Genomic DNA, 20,167 nt, shown 5'->3' on the forward strand with positions numbered 1-20,167 from the left:
AATCTACTGAGAAAATAATTATCCAATCTTCGAATTAATTCTCGGCCACGGGAAATTATTCGTAATTCCTGACACTGGAAAAACTGTGGAAATCTACGTAATCATAATAAATTCAGCTAACAAAACAATTACCGGGTAACCTAATTGAATGTAATTAATTAGATATATGACTGACAAGACAATTAGTCAGTAATTAGTCAGTAGCAGTAGAGTGTTTTAGTTCTCTTCTCAAAAGAAGCGCTGCTGTCAATATTTTAACCTTGATCTTAGTGTCTCATGTCAAATTATCAACCAATCGGAACAAACTTACGAAGGGAACTATCGAGGATTCCTCAGACAGTCAATGTCAGATCTCATTTTCTGATGCCGTCAAAACGGTTACAAATCTTTATATATATGTTGATACCTAGTATGCGTTATTGAAGGGGTACTGTGTGAGTCGATGTGCAATACACCATCGATATTGGTGTTTCAAAATAACAATTGAAAATGTAAATATTGACATTTGTTATTAATTTATTATTTATTGAATTTAATGACTCATATCTTCTATTCACCGAATCTTCATGTTTTATATCAAAGCGTACTTACAAGTTTGTATTCCTGTCTTATTTTTTCGATTCATCAATAAATATTGAAATAAAAAATGATTAATATCTGGGCAGCAAATTTCAAGCCAAGACATCCTAATCAATAAAAGGTATATAGCGCAATGAGCAGTAAATGAAATATTCACCCCAGCGTTCATAACCAGGGAGATGGGAGAGTATGTAATACGTAACAGTTATTAATAATTCAGTTATTCAATAATTCAATATCGTCTGAAGCTGCTTTGACCAGTTCATACCAGTAGTTTTATTGAGGCTGGATTTACAAAATCAACTCGACGGAAACCTCTTCATATCTATAGCCGAAATTCCTTTTGAAGTTTTCTATAATGAAGTCCTCATTGCCTAATTCAATATGATAATCTTTGACACTATTAAAGTGTGAGGACCTCTTACTGTTTATGAGAATGACACCTCTCTCTCTCATTCTCTTTGATGGAGCTCGAATCAAGATTATCTCAGTATGAAACCAAACGATTGATTTCGAGAAAATAATCCTTCTATCTGAGCTGAACAGAACTACAACATACAAGATTAAAAAGGCAAAAATTACCGGTAAAACCGAATCTCTTTTACCAGTAATAGATTTCCTACTTCAGGTGCATACTAGGACAAATCCTTTAGAAGTTGAAATGAATTTTGTGCTTCCTGATATTTCTGACGATAGGAAAAGTTAATGGAAGGAAAAGTGACAAAAATAGAAACCAGATTGAGAATCAATGATCGTACAACAAAACATCTCAAAATCTGCATCATTTTACAGTTAATTTTAGATGAATGAATTTATTTGCAAAAAATAAATATATCAAGATATCAGCGAACCGGATAAATATGTAGAGGATTAATGTTTGTGATGGTTGGTTGTTTGGTTGGTATACGTGGCCGGGCGGTTGGTAGGTATATATTGATTTTAGTAGTCCATTATGTTAAGTACACCGCGCGCCGCGCAACATTCGTCTGAGATATATATATATATATATATACACAAACAGACAGACGAACGGAAACTGAAAGGCACGTGAAAGTGGAGACAAAATACAAGACAAATAGTTCGCTATATTTTTCGAGTGCTCAAGTAGTGTGAAAACTGATACATAAGTGCGCCACACGTTTACGGCGTGCTTCGTTAATTGCTACTTTTTACGTAAAATAATCGGTAAAAGATACATATATATATATATATATATTATGCATGATGCAGTCGTTGTCGGAGCGGAGGCTGGTGTAGAGAGGATGCAGAGTCTCTTCAGCTGGTGGAACAGACAATCGGTTAGATATACACGTGTCTGAGCGTTCAGAAAGCGAGGAGAGAAGACCATGCAAGACGATCGCGCCAATGGCTGCAATCATCGACTGATATTTGAGATTAGTTTATTTCGTTGTGTCCGGATGCGGATAATAATAAGATTTTTATGAGGTGGCAATAAAAACTCAGCTGCTGAGGTGATGTTTAATAGAGACAGCGCTGATCGGCGAGAGACGCTTTAACCTGTCCATCGCAGTAAGTACTAACCTCTCCCTGTCCTAGCCGTAGTTCTCAGTGGATACACCGCGGTCGAATTATCTTTAAAACAGCAATTGAACAATTCAATTTCAACCAATCGAAACTTCCAAAACATGGCAAATTCATTTTCAAAACGTTCTTTCTTTCTTGTTCCGCAATATGAATTTACTGATTTTTATCATTGATTGTAAGCCCAACCTTTTCCATGGACGTTAAATGGAAAATTTAAAAGTACGGGTAACTAACTGTCTTTGTTTCACCTACGCAAACTAAAGATTAGGTAAGATCTTTTTTCGCTGATGGTTATTTCGATTCACTTGTTAGGAATGTTTTAACATGTGGAAGCTACTAAACTGTTATCAGTGAACACGATATTTCAATATTAGTAAATACAAGCCACATGTCAAACACGACGCGATTGGCCATCCCCTGCCAAGCATTTTCATCTCGGGAAATGTAAAAGCAAGATTTAATCGAAAATGAATGAAAGTCCAAGATATGATTTTTTTAGATCTTATGAAAAGCAAGCCGAAACCATCCAAAATCGATGCAAAATTCGAATAGGAGAAAACCTTGTTTTCACGGAACCTAAAAGGATTAGAATAATGGACCTCTTTTGTTATTCAAAACTATACTTTTTCACACAATTTCTTAGTATTGTAGCTAATCAAAAGTCATACGGGAATGAAAAATACCTACATGACTTTCATAAGTTTTCAGGTCCTTAATAAACATTACATTTAGCTAATATTCATGACTTTCTCTCTCATTTCATAGATGGTGATATTTACACAACACTAATCCACAGGTCTATATTACACGGTTGTTTGTATAAACCGAGGGCATAAACCAACGCCATACATTTACAAGTCTTTCACAAATATACGCCCCCCATTTCAAACCCTAAGAGCGCCCAACAATTCCTTAAGTGTCTTTTTGTATCCGGAGATCAAACATATCTGCGGAGGATATAATGCCAAAAACAACATTATTTCATGCCACTCCTAAAACAACAAACGGACTGGCGTATTCTTGAATTCTTTTTAACAATTGATCAGTAAGGCTTACTATTGGACCCCGGAGTAACAAGTTAATATTTGATCATTTTAACTTTTAAAGAGTCAAACTCAACTCATATGGACATGTCTCTAGATACTGAAACTAATGAAATATTCATAACTCTAAAGACAACTGTAATATACACAGCTACAGTCATCAATTAGTTACTCAAGATTGACAACAGTTTGCATGTGTCAGTAAGCACTATTACCAGGTTTCAACACTGGCTCTGTCAAACTGTTGATGATCCAAACTATATGAGCAATTAAGCTATGGCAGGTTTTTGAAGAAGGATGCATTCATAATCTAATGAGCAACGACATGGAAACTTAATCAAGAATTACAGATTGCATCGCGTTAAAGGATATAGAGATGGAACCAAATTTTGTGAAAATGTTTCTAGCATTGAATAATGGATGACGGAGTGGCGGGGGGGGGGGGATGTACAAAAAGTATTAATGAGATTAATGACTATGTTAGTGTAAAGACGATGATGAGCGAATTAAAGACCGGGCACATTGTCGATCAGTCAGGGGTCTGACTAACTACTGATTATAGGATATATTCAATATGAATCGATCGGTTGTTTATCTGCATTCAACCAGGAAATAATTCCATCTCTTTATTCGATATATTCATTGATGTTGCGAATTCTCATCTGATGATGATGATATGTGATGTGAGCTCAGATATTTAGGAGTTCTACGATATAGGCAATGTATAATGTATAATGTATATATCGGGAAAATAGAAATGGACCAGCTTTCTGAACAACGCGTGTAACCGAATACAGTGAAGTGTGTAGAATACCTGTTTTATATGTTAATTACCAGTCGCGGCTCAAATTACGGAAACTAATCAAATTGAAACAACTCTCCGCGCGACAAATTATTCATGAAATTTCAACATTGTTTGTACCCTTTTCAGTGGAAATGAACTCAACCTCGATAACTGTTCGGCAATAACTGCTACGTGAAGATGATCATGTCATTCGGAAAGTGGACTCTGAAAGACGTTCTATTCCCGAGAATGTTGGACTTTATAGGAATAATCATTAGATCAGGTAAGATTGAAATATATTGATACATTGAAAATTCCACAATTGAAACATTCTAAATCTATCAAAATATTCATACTGTCAGTAAATAAACTTGAAATAAAATAAACTTGTCTCAATTGTGGAAGCTTTAAAGGAATCACAGTCGTAGGGACCCTGTATTGTATGTGTATAACTCGAAATGGTATTTATTCACTCACCTCGTTCGGCTTCAACCTTTTCACCACACATCTTTCTCAACCTCGATGGCGGCAAACAAAAAGATATATTTATCTGTTTAATGTCTTCGTTTTCGATTTTCACCGAACCGCCTTCGGTCGACGCGCACTGTTCAATGACTTTCCAGTTTTCATTGTCAGTCGTTGCTTCGATCTGGACGCAATATTGTCCGGCAATACTTTTAAATTTCAACAGGCTCTCGGCGACGATATACCGCACATCTTCTGGCGTCGGCAAAACCACAGCTGGAACAAAAGTGACAAAATACATTATTGGTACTTTGAAAAAACTCTTCACAGGGTGGTCATCTTCTGTCAATTTACAAATTCCAAGTTTTCCCTGATTTTTTCATGTTGAATAAATCCAAGGAATTTTTTTGGTTTAAAATGTAACAATTCATTCGTTTTCTATGAATCATGTATCGATAAAGAAACACGCGGGCAATCACATATCCAAATTCCCTAAGTTTTCCCTCAGATTTTTGCTAAATTTGTCAAATTCCCTGTTTTTTTACCACAATTTTTCTGATTCCCTGAGGTTTCCAGATCTTCCAGGTTTTCCAGGTCAGTGGCTACGCTGTCTGAAACTATATAACTACTTTTTCATTGATCAGAATTATCACCTCAAACTTACTTTTTAAGTTAACGTCGACATTCTTCGATTTGGCACCGAGCATGTTCACCGCTCTGCACGTGTATTGACCTAAATGTTGTTTGTCCGTTATTTTCAAACTAAGTTTCGAAAGAACGGAATATTCCCCAGTTGTATCCGTCGTTTGGATATTCACATTAGCACCGTTCGACGCAATCGGTCCTTGCGGTCCGCTCCATTCGATAGTTGGTTTGGGTAAACCTTTCCCGTGACATTCGATCGTCACTGTTTCATTGACGAAAGCGCTGTATTGAGTCTCCTTTACGAACGCCTCAGCTTCGTCTGTAAAATACATTATAGTTGAAACCAGATATTTCTAATGATCATTACGTTTATGCAAAATATCTCAATATTCCGTTGAACTTTCTACCATAGGTGCCTGGTGCAAACATTTTGTGACCCCAGTATCCTAGGAACGGTAAAGAAAGGTTTTTTTTGAATGGTACCTAGGATACTTGGATAAAAAAACCTATTGCGCCAGGTCTCTCAAAGCGGACTACCTGATATCTGTAGTAGTTTTTACCAACAAATGAGAGTAATTTGACATAATAAATAGTAGTTTAATTGATATTCAACTAGAAATTATTCTCATTTTGAGAGTGCTTTGATATTAGATACTACTTGATTTAGAAACTACTCTTAAACAGTTATCGTAGTCAGGTCTCGGTCCTTGTGTTTTCTACAATAATAGACTTACACTGCACTCGAACTAGGATGGATTTCTTTTCGATACCAGTTTTTACCGGTTGTCCGGACGGTTTCAGAGAATTCGACGCAATGCACGTGTACTCGCCGGAGTCCGCTCTTGTCACCTTCTCTTTGAACAACGTGACGCCGTTGACGCCTGAATTCGGATCGCCGCGTTTCTCCCAGCGAACCAGAGCCGATGGATTTGCGCTCTCTATTCGACATGGTACCTTCAACTCGTTCGTTTCATTCAGTAGTAACTCCGGCCCGGACGGAAAATTTTGAATCGTGGGTTTATCTGAAATTTACACCAAAATTACTAAACCTGTGAATATCTTTATTCAGAGATGGCTATCAAATAGGCTTTAAGATCTGGAAACGATATTCAACCTCAGTAACCAAATTTCGACAAGCAGGTACATTTTAGATATTGTGAAAAATGGCTGAATTCCTACATGTTCACACTTTCATCCACCGGATACTTACACTGAACTTCAACCTTAATCGTAGCTTCTGTTGTACCAATTTGATTAGAGGCTGTACATGAGAATTCGCTACTGTTTGTTCTCAGATATGTCGGCGAATACTGCAAATTCACTTCCGTAGCTGAAAAATCAAGCGATATCATTCACGATGAAACAACTGAAAAGCAATCAAAGCATACCCAGTCCACCATGGCAGGGTTTGTACTTCAGCGGTCTCAGGGCATCCTCCCTCAGCGGGGATTCAAACCTGATATCGCTAGACTCATCCACGGCACAAACCCATACCACACTAGACCCGGTGCGCAGGTACATGCGCAGGTTAACCGCACGAAAACATATAGCTGCGCGCTCGGTGCGGCAGGGATTTGTACCGAGGCAATCTCAAGTTCGAATCCCTGCCTGAAGCGTTACTTCCAACTGTCTACTTACGCTGAATAACACCTTGTTTTTTCCAGACAACATTTCCAATTATTCCTGGGTTAGCGGCAATATTACATAATAGCGTGGACGGTTGATTTTCCACCACAACTAAAGGATTATACACTTTTTTTGTACTTTCTAAAAGTATCGAAACTCGAGGCTTATCTGAAAATATCAAAACAAGAATTACCTTAATCAATTCGAGAGCTATGCAGGGCAATAGCGAACAGACCAATTTTCGCTTTACGTCAATTGTTTCCCACGATTAACCCTATTGGATTGTTCATTTACCCTCACGTGGCGGGACGCCCTTGGGTGTATTGCCCGCATATTGTGAGCAGCCAGCAAGACTCAAACCTACTTGTCACCCAGCAATGAAGGCAACAGCATCTCACCTTTTCTTCGCTGAGCTACTGAGGCCGCTTACAGTAAGCAGAGGTGCTGCCTCTACATGGTCATTAGTGGGACTACTAACATTGCAGATGAGGCACCATCTGATGGGCAAAATAAAAACTACATAAGTTGAAGATGTGCTGCCACCTTATGGGCAATAGTAAAACTACTACTACTTAAGTTGATCATCTAATGGGTGATTATGATATCATTAACATGAAACGCGCTATCACAGCGTGTTCAACACAGGAAACTACCTAAGGAGCTGTCATATAGGCCTATTTGAAATGTACTGAATCATATACTTACATTGAACACTGATCAATTTAGCTGTTTCTAAAGTTAACAGTTGATTAAATACTTTGCAGGTATAGTTCGTTTTATCGTCCTCGTAGGAAACTGTTTTTGTGGCTGTAGCAGTAGTCGTCTCCCCTACTGTATTGACAGTTGTCTGCAGCGGTCCGGACCGATTGTAAATCTCGATAGTTGGGGTCGGGTTCCCGCCCGTTGAACTGCAGGTAAATGTCACCGTGTTACCTTCCGTGATAGCGCCTGAACCGGCGTTAAAAACTGGTGGCCCCGGAGGTACTGAAATAGAAAAAACACATCAGTACACATGAAAGACATTTAAACAGCAAAAGATGGATGATTACATCATATCATATCACAATCATATCATATGTTAATGGTATATCAACAGATTGCTTGTATAAAATTTTTGAGTCATGCGGTAGATGAAATATAAGTTCCTGACAGCTATCGTTATAATAGAATATTGGACCTGGGAATCTATTCAAAGGTCTTTTAAAACCTTATTTGATTGCTTAAATTGAATTTTTTATCATGGTTACAAATAATTGCCTAACAACTATATGGTGTTTAAGATTGCCTCAGACCAGGAAGTGTTTTATAGCAGCCATAAAACATTACGATTTATAAATTCAATCAGTTAATGGATAGATTTATCTCAATTATAACAGTCATGGTCAATGTTTCATTGTCATGAAGTATCTCTTATATCATATATAAAGGTGTTTGTAAAACCCAAGGGGCAAAATCCCATCCACTAGGCAACTGTAGACCTTCAATAACAATAATTATAAACTTTATTGTCAAAGAAATATTTCTTTTATGACAAATTATCATGATACATACCCCAGTAAATATTATAGGCCATATAGATGACGGAGGACAAAGCATTAAAATACTAGAAATAATAACTAATTGACAGGAGGGAAATTGAAACTATAAATTGACGGACTAAAGCTTTAAAATTCTGACCATTAGGAGAAACAAGTGGAGAGCATTGCATGGATTCTTCAGAAAACGTAGAGGTTTATAAATTTTTGGGTTGTTCAAAGCACTTTGTGGGACTTGTCTCATTCCTTTGTACAGGGGGCTAATTAACAGAACATGATATTAATTTTCAACAACATTTAGATCATAGTCATTATAACTCAATAATCCAATAGAAATTTATTCATAAATGCTGTGATATTTATTTTTAGAGCATGAATATGATATGTCTCTGAAATCAGGCCTCAACTGGCTTTTTCATATCCACAAAAGTAATCCTTATAATAATAACAAATACATATATAGACCTTATACAAAAATCAATTAGATTAATTGCAGGATCAGATAAACTCAAGTGCTCAATTCCATAAAATCATAAATTAGCATTTTAAACCAATAGGGTCTGATAAGTGACACAAAGGGTTAAGCCTACATAAATCTCTCCCTGATATAATAATCCCTATCAGGATTAACTAAATCCCTATATTTCCTACTTTCAAACCAGGACCCTGCACTTGCTGAAACAAGATCAAAAATAACATATGACACAATGTAATTACCTACAGATTATACAATATGTAAACCAATATATTGAACGATAATCCAAGCCACTGATTTCACAGTCATGGCTCTTATTCAAACAAGTGGCTATAAACACTTATCTAATCTGATCTTATAAATGCTGGGTTTTCTTAGGGATTAACTCTATTTTAAAGCTGCTCCTTCAGGGCACACAATTTCAAACATGTCAGATATCTTGTTTTCGGGATACATTTCCAAAATCCAGGGCACATTTTCCCGCTGATAATTCGAATGATTTTCTATTCAGGCAGATGTAAACTGCGAACGTTTCGAAATTAGTATTGGGATTAGTTAAACTAGTCGTTCACAGATGGCACCACCCGCTAGTGCTGTACGATTCGCCAACTTTCTGAAAGGATTGTTACTAATTAAATGTCATAAATCGTGTCACACTTTTGTGCGTAGTTATATTCAATATTTGAATGTGATCAGATTTTATGACCTATAAAAGACGAGAAGGTATTTACTCAAGTACTGAGCAGTATCGCTGCTGCCTAATGCAGTAGTTTAAGCAGTATATATATACATATTTTTCATAAAGCGTGTACCTTGTATAATTATTTTTCATACCGCATAGAAAAGATTTCTACACAATTGATTCGCGTGTATGTAAGACTGATCTAAAGAATAAATAAACGTATTATTTCAAAATCTTACACAAGATTTCTGATGAATTAAAGTGCGTAGAAAGTCGTAGAAAACACCTGGGTATATCAATATCATATCGAGATCAAAAGAAGTCCCTGATTACGGAGAAAGGAAATCGTCTATATAACTTTTCACCGGTGACTTAAACAACTTCTTATATCAGTAATAGAAATGTTTAATATCTCTTCCTTTAACATCCTTTTATTGGATTGAAAGACGTTTTTAACATTTAATGGATCTAATTCCTCCATTGATATATTTCTCTGTTTGGGCAAATCTACAACACGCGAATATGGCAATGTTTTTTTTATTTTAATTCTTTGTTTACTTGTCAATCGATCATAAATGTCTATAGGGTCAAACAATGAACCATGTAAAAAATATCAGATGGGGAAAATATTGTTTGGAGAAAACTTCTTAGATATGTTGGGGCTGGAGAATATGTTATATACATATGTAAATTTTATGAAAAATATTCAAGTAGAAAAGTGAGCCCCATTAGCTGACGGTTTAGCCTTGTTTCGTATTGGATTAGTTCATGAATACACCAACCAGGCAACTGAATACCGTGCGCTTGAATACAAGATCTCCCGTGGTACTGCGAGAAACCATTGAAAACCCGATTCATATAACAAATCACACTACAGGAATCGCACCACAAAAACAAGTGTCACCGCAGTACAAAATACGTCAGAAATTACCAAGACCTAAACATATGTCCGCTTAATAGATTATCAGATCGAATTCCTTCGCGATCATATTCAATTACTGATACGCCATTTTTTTATCGAATAAAGAGTTTGATTTCATAACATTATCATATACTATCGGACTTTGCAATTACGGCTAAATAGAATGCAATGAGTATCGCGGAGATAGATTTATCATTTTTATTACATGACGCATAAAGAGTAGCTATACGTATGCGCTATCATTCGCTGCGATTTTTTTTTTGTTTTCTTAATAAACTACACAACAGTTACAAAGAAAACATATCACGTTTTATCCCCAGTAATATTATGTAACTATAGAGTAAGTTAGGCTAAACTCCCAGCAGTTTTTATACAGTCTAAATCGCATTTTACTCGGAATTTGGACGAAAATGAAATCTCGAATTTTTGCGATACCCTAACTTATCTTTCCTATCATCAACTCGGACCAATTTTTTTGGTCCCGGTTATTCTGAATAAGGCGAGGAGGTTTGCTATAATGGCGGCATCTTAGCCTGTTATACTAGTCATCTATTGGATTATAGAAAATAAATGGCTGTTGAAACTAAAATTAAGAGGGTGTCGCATTTTGATATTTGCGTGTTTGGGCGCGGTAAATGCTCACCATGGTAACCGATTTACGAACTCCGCGCACTTTTAAGAATTAACGCTATATATGATATCCCGTAACCATAGTTACCTGGATGAGTTCAGATGAAAGGCTGAATTCGTCCGATCAGTTCGATCATTTCAAATATTTGTTATTATATTACATTATTTGTTATTAGATATTCAGACTGGTCACCTGTTAATCTCGAAATTTCAACCTATAGAGTTATATAGGCTACTAGTTTATAATCTTTTATAAGATTATATTTCAATTAGTCTGCAAGCAGTTTCAGAAAACTGAAAACCCGAAGAGCCGCGATGGCTCAAGCATTTTTGGCCAAATTTGACTCTGGTCTGATTTGCACCAATTTGACATAGGCAAAATCATCTTCATCGCATCGCAGCTTAGATTTGAAAATAACCAACCTAACCAACAACAGTGGGACTGGATCCAGTTCCATAGTTTGGAGTTAAGATTTGACTCGGACTTAAAACATTCATAATGAACTAACTCTAACTCACAACTGTGGAACCGGATCTTGGGTGTCTTGCGTTCGCCAACTGAACCAACTAACAAAAAACACTTACCTAATACAGTTAAAACAGCCGATCCGGTCACTCCACCGAATATCTCACATATATAAGTACCGGCGTGCGACTTCTGCGCGAACTTGATCGTCAAACTGAACGTCCCGATTTTGTAATGAGTCGGATCTCGATTGCTAGTGACGACATTCTGACCGTTGATGACGGCGATCGTGTCTTCGCCTTTCCTCCAGAAAACCTGCTCCGACCCTCGACCGCTCACCTCGCACGGTATCGTCACGTTTTCGTTCAGCGGCACGCTGGCGTCAGCGGGTTTACTGATCCACGTAATCGCTGCATCCGTAAATCCTTAAACGAGAAAAAAATAGAAAAAATATGTTCAGAGATCAATACCGAATATACCGGACAAATCATCTTAATAGGTTACGTAACAATGAGGAATCCATGCCAACAGTTATCCCACTAGATGGCGTGCATATCCACGCTGCAAAACCTTGGACCCAGTTCCACAGTTGTGAGTTAGAGTTAACTCTGAGTTAAAGTTAGTTCATTTTCGATGAGTTAACGTGGAGTTAAATCTTAACTCAGAACTGTGGAACTGGACCCTGTATAGTGCTTTCAGTAATAAGTTGAAATTTGTTCATTTACATTTCATTGAAATATGAAAGAAATTCTTAAATCAACATTGATACCAACACTACATCTTTATAACATTTCCGTACTAAATCAACCCATCATAATCGAGTTCATATTTGTTGAATTTCATCCGATTTCAAGCAGCTCACATCATCAATTAGGCAAGTTGTGTCTGATAAAACCTAGATTTGATTGACATTATCAACGTGACTTTTGTTCATCAGTAGAATTATCAGAAGAAATTATGAATCAATCTTTATTTAATCAAAGAAAAACAACATCATTGTCAGGATATATGAACCTGGCGGATCCTCACATGCCACAAAAATGGTGGACATATCTCTCAAATCTAACAGGTGTAGTAAAACGATGATTACACCAGCTGATCAGTTAGTCATTGTAGATTTAAGTGCCTTTTTCAATATCACAGTCGACATTAAAGTTGCAAAAGGCTGATAATTGAAATATCAGTGTAGACAATACCCAGCGGGCGGCAGATGTCATGAACGGACTTCTCCCTGTTAAACTGATGACGTGTTATGATGTAATATGATTAGATGTCACCCCCACCCTGTCTATTATAGAATATGTAACACCCTGATCACTATCTATTCAACTTGGAGTACTCCAAGATTTAACCGAGATTTCTCGAAACTAGCCAACAACTGATTTTTTCTAGTACTACGCAGAAATACCTGTGCTAAACGAACGCGAGGTCTTGGCTGCTAAAACAGAAAACAATAAGGGCTATTTCTAGCAGGAAAAAATATCAATTCTGTGAACTATTTGACTGAGTTAAACTGTGGAACCTGACATACAATAGCTAGCTTTCACATCGCCTGGGTCCAGGTTGTCAAAATACGTAACACAAGTCCTACAGGTGATGACTATTTTCAGTCAAGTTGATTTCGAGAGCTCTTGCGTCAACTGGGCTTCGACATTTCATGCCATAAACGCGCAACACGTATACAGTTTTTGAAAATGGCTCATAGAATTGAGTTGAAACGTTAAGCTACAAGATAGTTTTTTCTTTTTATTGTGGGTTTTATCTACTATTGATATTGGACAGCCACTTGTCTATGGAAACCAACGCAACACGTATGATCGCGTAGACTAGAAATATTAATCCATATAAAGTGGTAATTTGATCAGTTGTACGGAGTACTGCATGTACACGCAACATGGCCCCACTGGGATACTATATACCTGAACGCTCGACGCGCAGAGGCTTACAAAAAAGAAAAATAGAACTCCCGTTTATTTGATTCACTGATGAAGGGTACTTCATATACAATTCATCAATGACAAGCCATATAGAATGAATAAATTATCACCTTTAATACGATGGACCAGGCATATGTACACGACTATAGCGATGTCTATATCATCATATACCAATTTTTGAAGAAGGAGCTTAGAAATTCAGATAGCATGTCACTTTCATCCCCCGAGTTTATTAATACTGGTCTCTGTGGAACCTGCACGCGTATTCGCTGATGCGTGCACACTCTCGATAATCATTATAACAAAACCTGTATCCATAGAAATCACGAACTCGTCTACTGCCGGGGCTGGCTGGGGAGGAGGCTGTTGATATCAATATTCAATAATTCTCCTCTATACTGAACCATAACAACGTGATGCAGTCAATGTATTAAACGATCAGAGCTCATAATACACTGGTTGAAATTATTGAATTACACTACAAAACTACAAACTCCTTAAATGTCGACGCCGCCTATTGAGGTAAATTCTTAAGATGGCAATAACTTTGTCAAAAATGAAAGTCAAATGCAGGGTCTTGTATGTGATTTTGTTTCAAAATTGGAATCTTTGGTCATGGCCATTTCCACAACCAATTACATGTAGTCTAGATTATGTTATTCTACAGCTCATAACTTCCTCCACTAGTGTGATGTAATGGAGCTTTTTTTTGGTAAATTAAACAAAAGATTTTTGCAGAACCAACACTGCTTGAACTTCATCAGTCCAAGTTATAAGGCCGTTTATGCAGCTATTTTATAGCTAATTAGATTTATTTCGTGACGTCTCGTATCTCGAAGGAATGTTATTGTAACATTTCATATACATTCTATCACTCATCATTTAGGTTGTATCATCATACCATAATACAATATCACATTTCGATTACCATCATCTAATTTTTGTAATACTAGAAAAAAATCTATAGCTCACTTCACCATAAACCAATTCCGATCTTTTCTATCTAGAAATACACTCGAAAATAGTATCGAAAATAGAAACATTTTATCGGGAAACAACTGGCAAACAGGATTATCGAACAACTGCCGAGATGCCAAAACTTAACCCAAAACCGAAGCCAAACAGCTGGAATGTAGGGTCCATAGTTGACCACGCGGAACAGATGTTCGGCTTATTTCTCATTATCTCTAATTTCGTTTTATTTATAGGCAGCTGATGATGATGAAGTAGCTACAAAAAAGTCCGCATTTCAAGAATTCTGTTCTCTAAAAGAGTGACAGAGACAGCTGATAGCCGATAAAGCAGCCAGCAGCAGCCAGCAGCCTATATTTCACCTGGTATGCTATGTTTTCTCTTGATTCAAAATACACCGCGCACACGCCTCAACACACATACAACACGAGAATATAAGAGTTTTTTAATAGTCTGTATACAAAATATGACAAAACAGGAGAATTATTATCGAAAATGATATTCCTATAAATTCATTCATAGTGACGGCGCAAGGTGCGACTGGCTGTTTACTAAATATGACAAATATAATTATGTAGTCTAGTAATTTTTGCTTCGTTTTGACACATGAGAAAATGTGTCATATCTTGATAAAGTTCCTAGAATATTCAGCATACCTAAATAATCGAATGAAGTTTAACCGCAAAATCCCCGAGGAAACTCCATCAGCCCATGTCACCCTGCACGAGTCAATTAGGTCTATTCGAACCAGGTGCGAAAGTCATGATTTTTATTAAAATCTTCTTGAATCCGATCGTTACAATCATAAAATTGTAAACGCCCTGTGAAAATATGACTCATCGGATATTAGTGTGGATGTTGAGACATATCCATGGTCACCGGAACGTAAAGCCATCCACCTCCACTGCTAACACCAGGCAGCTGTTTATATTGTATTTGATACAGTGACTCGCTGTGTTATAATGGATTTGAGGCAGATCTGAAAATCATGACCTTCATAATTCATAAAAGTGAGGTACAATTATCGATCGGTAAACAATGCGAGTATAGAATAGATTTTCCGGCATTCTTTGAATGTTTAAACATTCGCTAATTCTCCAAATACGAAACGATTGTCTACATCGTATTAATGAAATACATATGCGCGACGTAGAAAAGAAAAATATTCATAGAATCGAAGTCAATATTATTCTAAATATCATTAACTGAGAGATATTGGATATGTAACACGGGCGGGAACAGCGTGTGAAGTACAGTCATATTTAAACATACGGTAACAATCATATATAGTTATGTATTGACAATAGATCAACAGATGTCTAAACCCTTGCATCCCTGGGAAAACAGTTTTCACGCTGGTCGGTTTAAATCTTCGTGTCATCAGCTTTTGACGGATTGTTTTTTGCCACATCTGAACTCAATTTAGTTTATGCCACTTTTTTGCTAGAGCAGTTTCCAACTCGTTGATTCATTTCATTTGAATAAAGATGTTTACTTTCGTAAACAATTTTTCATTGTTTTTCACATGTTATCAGTACCAGTGAAGAGGGTGGAGTCATTTGTTGCTCAGTACGCGCCTGCAGTCATCCCTATTACGTTATGCCTGCAGAAACAACCAATTACGCCAGTCTTTCATACGAACCGCACATAAACAAACCAGTTACATCGGATTCATTTTCCCTGAATTATTTCTGGACTGATAAATACTGCACTATGTAGTAATACAAAGTGACAACTAGATAATCAAACCATATATATCTTTCTACATGTATATACATAACAGCTTTCATGGGTTTTCTGCCGACAGCTTTTCTATTGCGCTTTATTTAAAAGAAATTAGGAATTTTCATTGTAAAAATACTTAACCTAAATAGGATTTAACACATTTATATATTTTTGATGAATAATGCACAGACATGACTGTACAGGCCGTGCTGTGTAGGGGGTGTGCGCGGGGAATGAATAGGATTGTTATTAAAACTAATATATGACTGAGATTGGAATGTTTTCGAGTATTCTGCGGTTCCAATTGAACTTTAATGAAAGTCGCGCGAAGCAGAACTTTTCAATGATTATGATAATTACTGGAGCAAAACGACTTCGACAATGAGTTTAGTCTTACTAATTTTCAGATAATGATTCTTTTATTCTATAGCGTTGTAGTTGCCGGTATTCGAATAAAAAGCCAACACTAACGAACTGAAGTCACGCTCAGTATTGATAGAAATTACAGTGTAAAAATACTGCCATTCTATTAGCAGTATAAGTACACATGTTTAATGCTATGCAAGCAAGCTTTTTGAACTTGATTTGAACCAAAAAAGTGTCTCTCCTTTGTAAAAATGTGGTTTACATGTGACTAAATCTGGATTTAGATCCACTCAGGACTCATCCATCAAAGGCCTCTTCAAACAAATAGGCTTGAAAGATTTTGGAATCGGTGCAAGACCCAGCATGGCGGATCATGGTCCCACTTCTATTAGCGGAAGGATTGAGAAATGATAGTAGGATATTTTGAATGATAGCAAGTTAAATGAAATGTATGATTACATACGGTGCTGTATAACCTGCCACAGTGGAAAAATATTTTCTTTGATCAAATTCTTCGGAATTCAATTTTTGCAATGACGTTAATATCGACGCGCAAGAAAGAAATCATATTTAAAGGCGATATCATGTCAATATTATTGCCTGTACAGTTTCACCTGGGGCTGAATATTTACACAAAAAATGTAAAACCTTGATCGAATAGAATAAACTGAAGTCCTTGTATATAAAGTGTAAAACCAGTAGTCCTAGATGTTCTAGAGCCTGGGGGGTAACATACCCCTACTGCGCCGGGTAACTGAGCTACTTAACAGTTAAAGCTATAGGCAGAATACGATTGTCTCATAGAACAAATTCAAAATGTTTTTTTATACGTATGAATAAGATTCCTCGAAACCAGTTCACCATAAATAATAAACCCGGCCCCAGCCACCCCGCGATAGAATTAAAGCCCTTTTCATTTTGATCGATTGTTTCATAAGAAAAGCAATAAAATGTAGCCAATAATTCGGTTGAAAATTATTCTATTTAGGACGTGTTTTTCAGCTCTCGAGGTGTCCGGCTTTGTTTTTTCTTCAGATTAAATACAATCCGGCCTTGTACCTCAAATATTGAATAGTCATATCGAATTTCTACTAATCCACAATTTCAAATTACGTTTCCTATAATTGATTTCCTCTAGGCCTTAATCACTTGTAGGGAAATTCATCAAACAAATTACCTAATGAAGAGCTTCTGCAAACAGTTTAACGGGATATGTTCATACCTCCAATTCTCAGTGAAGTCTGGCCCCACAAATTGACAGTTTACTTCAAGGCATTGAATGTATTATTAGGCCAGTCGTTGGTGTTGTCTCAAGTCAAATATACAACTGATAAAGCTCTTAGTTCTAAACTAAACATCCCCAAATCTATATTCATGTATCGTATTTCAACACACGTCTAAATATGGAGACATCCACAAAAATAATCAACCTAATGAACTAAAATACTATGGAACAAGGTAACCGTAGTATAGGCTAAAAGGGGCTACCTTTCGATCAGGGAAATAAACTTTTGGAAATATGAATTTATTCCATACACTGAATAATTCAGCTAATTTAATGAATTTGTCATTAGCAAATCGAACCCCCATGCATTCCGTGCCGATTCCAACTCATTCATAAAACTCACTGAACATTATAATAAAGTTAACAATCGACTATAAACTCTCAGGTAGTTGACCACCTAGGGATGTGCGGGAATGCTAGGGGCAACACGCGTTCTATCATAACAATCGTGCAGCTATAGGACAGTGGGGTTTATGGTCAGGAGCAAGTCAGTCACCTTTCATAAAACAGCCTAGTTAAACGTGTAGAAGGACTAGTCTATCTCAAGTGAATAAGGTCTATCCAACTTGAGTTAATCTTACTCCAACAAGATTCCAACAGGCCCATACAATGTTATTTGGTTAAAATTACTTGAACATAAATTGTTTGACAATATTGCTTTTACATCAGCATAGTGTTTAACGAAATGAAGCGAAATTTGTTGAGAATCCGATATCTACAGAATAACGAAAACGAAACGTCGAATTTATTGTCTGAGTTTCAACTATCCAGATGTGAAGAATCAGTCCAACGTGATGAGAAGAGCAATAGAAAATGATTGACGTAAACATAATGCTTTCAACTGTTTACAAATGTTTTTACAGAATGGAAACATTTTCAAGAGAAACCTATTCGCCGCGATCTGATTTATACCAAGATCTGATTTCTACACTGGCTCCTTAAAGACTTCTTCATTTTTTACTCAATAAACGCCTTATCGTTACATTAACTCTCAAGAGAGTTATGTTTTACGATATAACCATCTCGGTATTTTTCATCATGTCATGATACCAGTTTCAAACAGGTCAAATCTGATCAGACGCGTTGAATACAGTAGAAGGGGGTTAAGCCCCAAAAACTGACTCCTGCTGGTAATTCGTGATCTACAAATAACCCAGCCCCTTTCACTCCACCCAAACGGAACAAAACAGTTATTAGGAAGGTTCATAATTAAGGGATAATGGGTGTAATGTTTATATGGTGACACTGACCATCACTTCAGGAGGTGTCATCATAGTCAACATAATGAACATATTAACAGTTAATCAACCACTAGTAAGTTGTTTGTGAGTAAATATCCATTGTTGTCTAACTGAATAGGAATAAAAACAAGGCACCTCCTAATGAGATGAGTGCTTAATTTAGGGCTTAATTATAAACAATCAGGGGGTTGTGTTGAAACATGTGTGAATCTTAGTCCAGTTAATTAACGGATTAGTGCATCAGATCAGTTAGGGCAAACAAGATTTTGTTTGTATCAAATAAATATCATGTTGTCTAGCAGCATATCAAAACAGAAGTCATTCTTTCATTGGTAAATCTTTCATAACAAACATGTTTTTTTTTCAAAAGGCTTCAATCTCAATCGATTTTTACATTCAGAGGTTTTGTTTTTTCTCACCGTCTTAAATCACAAAAACAAGCTAGAAAAATATTAGAGATAAGTCTAAGCTGACTATGATAAAATGAACTTCGATATTCCACGGAGCAGTGTCTGAAATACTTAACTACCTTTTCGTAAAGCTAGATGGAGGGAGGGGGTAATCGAAGATATCCTATTTATTGGACCTTTTAGATTTGATGTCACAAACTTGTTGTTAGATTAACTGTACTTAGTGAAAGTATGAAATGCTGATTACTTAATGATATCACGAACTTACCAATATTGTTAAATAAACACGCCGAAATTAGCACCAAAACGGAAATAATCCGGTGTGAACACTTGTTGGCAATGTGACAGGTCTCGAACTCCATTTTTTTCATCGTCGTCGCCGCGTTTTAGTTGACATAAATAAATCCGTTGTCGCTTAACGCCGTTATATCGTTAAAATACTGACTTAGCTCATCATCACGATGAATTCATCTATCGCCTGGTTTCCTATATTTCAGATGACAGTTCGGATGAAGAGGCGAAACGCCACGGCTTTCAACTTAGTAGCGACTGATACACACGTCAAATCTATAAGAGCCGCACAACACAACTGTCACCCGATAACACGACCGCCGCTTTAAGAAGTAGTTCCACGGATCCTATCATATTCCGACCACAGCTGGCTATTCTGCCTTGTTTCAAAATAAATGACCACTTAAGAACCTAATTACAATTGTTTTGTTAATTGTTCATGCGTCTGGACAGAGTGCTCTTAGAAGACTTGATTCACGCTTCGCCGGCTGGCGCATATATACTCATCCGGTTCTGCGACTATTTCGCCGCCTATCAAATTTT

The 20,167-nt window shown here is 36.7% G+C and overlaps 1 protein-coding gene and 1 long non-coding RNA gene across 4 annotated transcripts in view; one reads left to right on the forward strand and one right to left on the reverse strand.

Annotated features, from left to right (window-relative positions):
* The window catches only part of LOC141907012 (kin of IRRE-like protein 2), a 32,979-nt gene extending 13,137 nt beyond the window's left edge, over nt 1–19,842 (reverse strand). For both annotated transcript variants that reach the window (XM_074796550.1, XM_074796549.1), the window contains exons 1-8: nt 19,602–19,842; nt 11,517–11,822; nt 7,393–7,671; nt 6,700–6,855; nt 6,272–6,391; nt 5,796–6,083; nt 5,081–5,380; nt 4,429–4,692 (exon numbers count right to left, since the gene is read on the reverse strand). In XM_074796550.1, the coding sequence (XP_074652651.1) occupies nt 4,429–4,692; nt 5,081–5,380; nt 5,796–6,083; nt 6,272–6,391; nt 6,700–6,855; nt 7,393–7,671; nt 11,517–11,822; nt 19,602–19,704 (1,816 nt within the window). In that variant the 5' untranslated portion in view covers nt 19,705–19,842. The remainder of the gene's footprint in view (nt 1–4,428; nt 4,693–5,080; nt 5,381–5,795; nt 6,084–6,271; nt 6,392–6,699; nt 6,856–7,392; nt 7,672–11,516; nt 11,823–19,601) is intronic.
* LOC141907013 (uncharacterized) lies at nt 1,825–19,969 on the forward strand. 2 transcript variants are annotated; one of them, XR_012619452.1, is made up of 4 exons: nt 1,825–2,109; nt 4,099–4,234; nt 14,543–14,671; nt 19,831–19,969. It is a non-coding gene; the product is annotated as an uncharacterized LOC141907013 (long non-coding RNA). The 2 variants fall into 2 exon arrangements; XR_012619453.1 differs by lacking the exon at nt 1,825–2,109 and adding an exon at nt 3,827–3,968.
* Nucleotides 19,970–20,167: the final 198 nt, after the last annotated feature.

Source organism: Tubulanus polymorphus, chromosome 6, assembly GCF_964204645.1.
Source record: "Tubulanus polymorphus chromosome 6, tnTubPoly1.2, whole genome shotgun sequence".
In the NCBI taxonomy this organism is placed as follows: Eukaryota; Metazoa; Nemertea; class Palaeonemertea; order Tubulaniformes; family Tubulanidae; genus Tubulanus; species Tubulanus polymorphus.